The sequence below is a fragment of the Myzus persicae genome, unplaced genomic scaffold (assembly GCF_001856785.1).
Source record: "Myzus persicae strain clone G006 unplaced genomic scaffold, MPER_G0061.0, whole genome shotgun sequence".
NCBI classification, from domain to species: domain Eukaryota; kingdom Metazoa; phylum Arthropoda; class Insecta; order Hemiptera; family Aphididae; genus Myzus; species Myzus persicae.
Genome location: NW_019103988.1, coordinates 6,520 through 14,925, shown reverse-complemented (window position 1 = coordinate 14,925; position 8,406 = coordinate 6,520). Strand labels below are relative to the sequence as shown.

The window sequence follows — 8,406 nt, the reverse complement described above, 5'->3', positions numbered from 1 at the left end:
CCGGTATTAACGAATTATAAATTACATAGATATACAGAGCAGCCCGCCAAGGTTTTCTGGGAATTTCTCTGGCCCAATTAGGGCCCGATTAATGATTTTAGTAATGACTTATGACTTAATGAGCTAAGTCTACAATGAATAATGATTCATCTTTCAAGTTGAACAATTTGATCCCGAGTTTAATATCTACGATATTTTATACATAGTTTGAAACTTGGAGTCATGTGTGTTGTGAACTCGTGCGTAGTTAGTAGTTACATCTTAGTTTTGGAATGCGATGGGCTAAACTGGTTAAAAATCATCCCCCGTAATCCCGCACCGGGATAATGAACCATGTCAACGATATGGTCCAAACATCTTGGTGACTGTTTTTTCACACCGGTTAACGAATTTTTGGAGTACCAATCTCTCTCAGTATGTTACATAACTGTAAGTAATATATTTTTTAATTTTATTTTCCGTCCGGAAATAATAATTAACAATATTTATATACATTCACAGCCGATGGTGTACGTTTACACCGGGACCAGTCAGTATGCACAGCGCATCATCATCATAATTCATAAAATCACTACAAGGTGTAACGATAATTATAGGTAATAATTTAATAATATTACGTTATAATATGCCCTATGACACCCTCTGCATTATCGATGCGCGCGTCGTACTATCACTTTCTCCCCACAACCGTCACGGCGAACTCATAATGCCAGTATGCCACCCTCTGTACGAGATCATGCTAAAAAAATAATAAAACACCCTCGAGCCCCAACGTCTGTCGTCATTGTTTTTTTTTTTATTATTCATCAAAGATCGAACCCCCGCTTTGTTCCATCAGCCGCGGCCCGAAAACTATCCTCCACAGGCACTGCAGGCTGGCTGGCGGCTACAGCTGCTGCTCAACCAGGCACCGGGTACCGCGAAAAAAAAAAAACAACAATTATAGTACGCGCGCCAGTCGCCGCGGTGTCCGGCGTGATTGTCGGTCTCGTATTATCGTTGTTTTCCCAGTATCCCATTCCCCCTCAGCGGCAGCAGGCTCAGCATCAGCGGCAGCTGCGCGAACGCGAAGCGATATCGTTATAATCGTTATTATTATTAATTACGTAATAGCTTATAAATGTCGCGAGTCGTGACGTCGTCCGCCGACAGGAATCCGCGTTGCTAGGTATATAGATAGTTCGTCATCTGTCGGGAAAACCGTCGCGTACGATAACTCTAATCGGCGGCAATCTGCATGCACCACGACGATGTACGGCGGTGCAGACCGACGGCGGCGGCGGCGACGACATGATTGCGATTGCGATAACGACTAACGACGCTTTGGGACGACAGTCTTTAGATCTATGAGGGGCGAATCTGCGAGTGGCGATTGGGTGTCCGTCCGGGGTAACGGCGACAACTACTGCACAGTCCGTGGCCGGCGATCGTAAACACGACGCGGTGTTATCGATTGTCGCTCGTGATCTCGCACGATCATCGACGAAAGGTATCAGTCTCGACGCAGGATGATCGAAATTGGCGGTGTACCGTTTCTTCTAGAGTGCCAACGTCGGAGACAAAAACTGTAGTGACGACGACGACGGTGCCTACTCCCTCGTTAAATAGTAGCGAAAAAATAACACAACGACAATGGATTTGGACGACGTCAACGGGACTGCTCAGACCGAAGGTAGGGCCTTACCTTTATTTGTCGTTTACTCGTTTACCTTCCGTCTGACTGACGCCTATGTCTGACAATGATTACTGTGTTTCAGGTAACTACAGTTGTTACGACGGCGGAGGCTGCGGAAACAACACAGCTGTAGCGCCCTTGGGTGCCGTGCTGGACTCTATCACTGTGGCCATGCTCAGCCAGACGTGTTTACATTCGGTGTTCAACCATCCTTATTTTCATTTTTCACATGCCATCATGTTTATTTGCTACATGCTACCATTTGGATCTCCTTGTCAGTTGATTCTCCTCATTCGCATTGGCCTGGCCGGTGCCACTACCATTATGGCGTTATGGGCTAGGAATGTCCAGTGCTGGGTTGATAGCCTTTTATGGAATGCTGCTTCTGCTACTGTCAATGTCGTACACATTTTAGTGTTATTCTATCAACTCAGGCCAATCAAATTTAACGATGAATTAGAACTAGTAAATTCATTGATTTTTTTTCATAAGTGGATAAGTTTTCTTTCTAATCCACACGTAACATAGCAAATTTGTGTTAAGCAGAGCCAACCATGTGTTATTCATTTTAGAATAATAGTGAATTAACTTATCATCAAACTTACAGTTAAAAACATCTATTCTCCTTTATTGGCTTTTTTATGATATTTCAATTTTAATTGGAGGTATTAGTTATATGTAAGTAAAAATAATAAGTTAGGCAAATGTTAGTAAAATATGATAACATTTGAAAAAATACTCTATAATATATGGATGCACAATTAGTATTCTTGACTTTAAATTTTATCCTTCGTCAAGTAACTAATACTAAAGCTAACGACACTAGGTTGGTTCTACTGAACCCAAATTTGCTATGTTGCATGTGGGTCAGAGAGAGAATATAAATTATGCGTTGACATTCTTTTAAATTACTTAATACTTTATTATACATTTTTAGGTGTACGAAACGCTTTTCTACCCTTTAAAAGTTAGCCGTAAACAATTTAGGAAAATAATTTCCTGCATGAAAATGATACGGCCTCTAAAAACTCTTGAGATATTTGCTGAAGAAAAAGTAACGAGGGTTGACAGCTTATCATTGGTACTTTCAGGAAAGTAAGTGTAACTCAAGTTTCCTTATGAATAATTATTAATTGTTTAATACTCAAGTTCCATGACTTATATCTAGACTGTGTGTACAATGATTATAATAGTATAAAATTGATAATTATTTTTTTATTTTTTACATATTTACAATACAATAGGTAAAAATTATTGTCTCCAAAAGCCTAAGTTTATGGAAGAGATAACAGTGCTTGTACATATTTATCTGTATTGACACATCAAATTTTAACTTAATTATTTTTTATTTTAAAAAAGTAGGTAATTAATAAATAACTAAATTAATTGATTAAATACATGAAATATTAATTTTTAACCTTCAACATTGGGATGTAATCTTAAATTTCTTAAAATAAAATAAATGTTATGACAAGAAGGAGGTAGTTAATCATAGGATCACAAAAATAATTATTTTTAATTAAGATTATACTGACTACGGATTTGTTCTTTTGATCACAAAATATATTCTTGTATTCAAGACATAAAAAACTACATTGTCTGAAAATCTTAGTCCAAGAGACACAAATTTGAAGGAACTTTAATTTGGAAATAAAAGATATTGTTAGGAATTCTGAAATTTGAACCAACATAAAAATAAGTATGTAAATGTTGTGCATAATAATTTACATTATTTGTATGATTTAAGATGTCTTTGGAATTATACGTCCTAATAATTAATATTAGTATACACTTAATTACATTAGTTGTTTTATTTTATGCTAAAGATTAGTAATATCACAGAACGGCAATGCTCTGCATATTGTCTTCCCCTATCAGTTTCTAGACTCTCCAGAGTGGTTTGGTGTATCTACTGATGAATTCTTCCAAGTAATAAATTATATTGTATAGATATAGCAATTATAAAATAATTAAAATTAAAAATAATTGTAGGTATCAGTCACTGCGGTAGAAGATTCCAGGGTATTATTATGGCATAGAGACAAATTAAGATTGTCAATAATTACAGATAAATTTTTATACACTATTTTTGATCACATTCTTGGTCGAGATGTTGTAAAAAAGCTTATGCAGGTATCTATAATTTTAATATGTAAATTATGTTTACTATTTCCTTTAATTAATGTGCGTCACATGAAAGTGTAAAAGTAACTTGACTTGTTAATACGTTCTTAGGTAAGTGAAACTATGTCTAATGGCCATTTACCTAATCAGTGGTATGACGGAGAAGAAGCTGAAATGGCAAATAATGTAAATGATGAGAAGCAAACAGTTCTTTATTTAAAGCGTAATGGTGATGGACAAGCAGGCATTGAAACTATATTGAAACGAGAGCTACAAGGTATGTATATTCATTAAAAAACTAAATAAACAGTTTTTTAATGACTGTCTATATAATATGTATATGTTCATTATTTTTCATTTGAAGTTAGTTTAATGCAGTGGCGTCGAAGTCCATGCAAACGTCGGGCCACGGCCCGACCTCTTTTTTTAAAAATGTGGCCAGACGACCACATTTTATTTACATCATAACTTTATTATGTACATGAGTATATTAAATCCACGTCACTGTAATTCCGAGTAAATATATAATAGAGCAGGTACTTCTATATTAAATAATTAATATATTGAGGCCGCAAAGTTTCGAAATTGCCCCACCACATTTTCAAAACTTCGGCGCCACTGGTTTAATGTAATATAAGTTGTAACTTATCTTTATGGCGCATAAAAATAAAATAATCATTCAAAATACTCATATAAAAAAATCTTTATATCAATATAAATTTATAATTCCATTGTTTTGTCCAATACCTAATGAGCGTGTTAAAATTAAATTTATGTTTCATATCAACCCACCTCCATGTATCTATATAAAATTTAAGAAATGTAAAACTTACTTTATAATTTTTTTCACTTATTATTTTTGAAATTTTGTTCAGAAAAAAACATTGAAAAAAGTCTACCATTAAATATATTTGATATTCTTCATTTATTAAACTATCTATTAAATTAAACTAAGATCAATAAATAATAGTATTTATAGTTTATAACTTGGTACAAATTGTCTAATATTTTGATTATAAATAGTATAAGAAATAAAAATAGAAATACAATTCTTTTTTAATCAAGATATGTTGAGTATTCATTACATATATTGATTATTTAATAATTGTTAATCACTTAACAAATAAATTGTGTGAAACTAAATAAATATTATTTTATTGCTTTGCAATTTAATTGTTAAACTCAACCATCTAAAGGTAAGGAGCATTTGTGTTTTGTGCTTTTCATTTCTATGATTTTGTATTTTCTATTCTATAAGACATGGTTATAACAACTGCAAATTACCAATCATATTAAAGCTGAACTGTATTTTTATCTTCTTCTGGATTAAGATGTAATCTATAGAATTACAATTTTGAAATTTTATAAAAAGGATAGTTACATAAAAAATTAAGAAGTATAAAAATAATATTTATAAAAAATAGTGTTAAGGGTTTTGGGTATTAGTGACTATAATAATCTAATAATAGTTATTTTAAAAATCTAGTTTATATAATTTAGTTTTTTATTTTTGTGAGTAAAATAGAAAACCAAAAAAAAAAAATTGAGTATAATACCATAACATTTTCGTATTCAAACATTCTTCTATCATGCCAAAATGGTAAAAACCAAAATAAAATTTAAGTGATCAAAATTAAACAATTGTTTAAATTGTTTTATAAATTATTAAATTCAAAAAAATTCCACTGAAAAATTTTAGATTTTAATTCATATTAATCTGAAATGCATTTAAGATTTACTTAGCAATAAATTGTAACAGTAAAAAAAAAGTTGTAAATGCAACAACATATGTGCCCTAATCATTACTATTACTATATTTTTGGAAAACTGAATTTGAATATTAAAAATTTAAATTTACATTAAAATATTATCTATTTCTTTAACAAAATGGAATTTACTATTGATTTTTTTTTTATTTATCTTACTTTATTGTAGTTTATGTGTGATTATTTTTTGACAAATTTTTTTAAGTATGTTACATATTTTTTTGCTCTGTAAAATATGTTTTTAGAACTACATTGTTTTTTTTTCTTAAGCATGTATATTTACTGACAGTAATATGTTATCGAATTAGTTTTTGCATGATTTACTTGTGTTATTATCAGAGAATGAAAACGCATGCCTGGAACACTGTCCATTGATTAATGACCAGTCTTCGTGGTATTCCCAACAGACTCTACATAACGTGTTGAGAACTCTGCACAGATAGCAACATTAAGTAAGTGTAGTATGAGTATTACAGAATGTGTATATTGTCTGTTTGTTGGCTATTCTTAATTATTCATTACCACATTTTATGGTTGCGGGCACGTCTATATGTGTGTGTGTGTGTGTGTGTGTGTGTGTGTGTGTGTGTGTATCATATATATTGTATTATACTTTGGTGAACTGGATAGATATTTTTATTTTTGTTTATTTAACATCAAAACATTATGTATAAAATTTTACAAATGTGTTTGAATAAATAATATATCAATGTTGATACCTACTGTGGGATCAATGTTTGTGGTGAGAGTAGGGAGCCTAACTAACTATACTAAAGGTACTTAATTAGTTAACTGATACAATAATTATTAGTAACTAAAGATTTAAAAGTAAAATACTCACAAATATTATACATATACATATACATATACACTTATTACACATTAACATGGATTGCTGTTGCTTAACGCCTGAATGTAATTAGTTTGCCTCTGTATATTATGATTTAATATACATAATGACCATATTATAGCTTAAGGTTAAACAATATTTTATTTTTCTATAGATCTAGCTGTAGTTACAGAAATATTAACTAAAATAAGTTCAATATGTTCAAGAAATATTGGCCAATACTTCATTAATATTTTGTTTGTTTAATCAATTCGATTTTGTTATAGGCGACCCGAATGGCTGGAAATTGAGTAGGATTGAAGAAGTTGACCATGAGACTCCAGTGTAAAAAAAAAATATAAAATATTCCTTAAACAATTAATAATCTTGTGATCTTAGGATAAGTTTATATCTGTGTTTTCTTTTTAACTTTGACACTTTGGTGTTATTTTTTATTTACCTCTGTCAGATTTGATTTTTGGCACTTATCGAATTTAACAATCACTGTAGTAATATCAATCTATTTTATTAACTTTTCTTGATGTAAGATTGAAAAAAAAGAAAATTTATTGACAATGTTTGATGAACCAAACAAATATTACTTGTAAGCTAGCTCTTTGTTTTCTTTGAGTAATAACATAAATTTTGTTTTGTTTCAAAAGTACTGATATTCAAATGTTTTAATTAATAAATATATTACATGTTGTTTATTGTTGTTCAAATACTATAATGTATTAATCATTAATATGATAATGTATTACTAAAGTGATATTTATAAAAGTAACTAGTCCATTATTAATTATTATAACATTTGTATGTAATTGTATATGATATATAATACATAAAAATTATATAGAGTGTCCCTTGATCCTCAGGACATTATGATATGCAATGTAAACTTATAAAAATCCAATTAAAACTACTAATAAGTAATAATAACAATAATAATACTCCTATCAACAAATACTTGAGGCATTTGGGCACTCTATGCTTTATAATATGTATATAAGGTGATCTAGTTAACACAATTGTGTGTTAAATGGATCATCTGGTATTACATATTTTATTGTATGAATATTGTTATAATATATACCAATAAAAATTGTATTGTAATTGTACAAAATCTTGGTTAAAAAAAAATTAAGTGTGATGAATAAAATAAAAATTTATGTTCAAATAATTTTTTTTTGTATAACCTTTTTGAAATAATCAATTAGTTCATGGGGTATGAATGCTGGAAACAATCAACGTTTAGTTTTTATATTAAGGCTAAAATAGTCAAATAAATTTCCTGAGTAAACCTAACATCAACATTTATTGTTAGTCAAGCTGGTACTTGCCAAACGCAAAGTAATTTTAAAAATACAGTTAGGTACTCAAGGTACACAAAAATTGAGATATAATGCAAAATGGCCAATACCTTAAATTATTCTATTTTAAATACAACTATTAATTGTTATAGAAGAATAATTTTTAAAATTTGAAATCAATGATTAGACATTCAATACCAAATTAAGTAGGTATGTACGTAACTAATAAAATAATACATAATGATTAATTTAATTTAATTTGAAGGTACATAGCATATATAACTTCTATAATTTTAAACTCAATTAAATAATGTTAAACAGTTGGGGTTTAAAAGGCCATCGCGAACTTATGGTTTTTTAGTTTTTTTTAATTTTTTATATAGGATATTTTTTCAAACGTTTACATATTTTAATTATTTTACTATGTGGTATTATTGGTAGGTTAAACTTCTATTTTAGAATGGATCAATAGGTTACCCAGATCACATTTTTGTATTTAAATCCTGGTAGTCGAGTTTTAGACCAGTAGATATACCTATATAGTTAATAGTTGGTATTGTAATTTAATTACTAAAAAAGTTAAATACCCCTTAATTGTATAGGAAATACCGCTCTGGGGGCCGAATGCATTTCAAAAATTCAACCCTTATAGAATAATGTTTGTTTCAATTTGGCTTACAACAAACTGAAATAGAAAAACCT

General features: G+C 30.3%; 1 protein-coding gene across 2 annotated transcripts; it reads left to right on the top strand.

Moving 5' to 3' along the window:
- The first annotated feature begins 973 nt into the window (after positions 1-973).
- Positions 974-7,327, top strand: LOC111037249 (blood vessel epicardial substance-like). 2 transcript variants are annotated; one of them, XM_022319660.1, is made up of 8 exons: positions 981-1,672; positions 1,758-2,140; positions 2,613-2,770; positions 3,502-3,604; positions 3,668-3,808; positions 3,911-4,076; positions 5,905-6,017; positions 6,682-6,751. In XM_022319660.1, the coding sequence occupies exons 1-7, from the start codon at positions 1,633-1,635 to the stop codon at positions 6,006-6,008; spliced, it is 1,095 nt and encodes a 364-aa protein (XP_022175352.1). In that variant the 5' UTR covers positions 981-1,632; the 3' UTR covers positions 6,009-6,017; positions 6,682-6,751. The 2 variants fall into 2 exon arrangements, with proteins under 2 accessions (XP_022175353.1, XP_022175352.1); XM_022319661.1 differs by lacking the exon at positions 5,905-6,017 and having other exon boundaries at positions 974-1,672; positions 6,682-7,327.
- Positions 7,328-8,406: the final 1,079 nt, after the last annotated feature.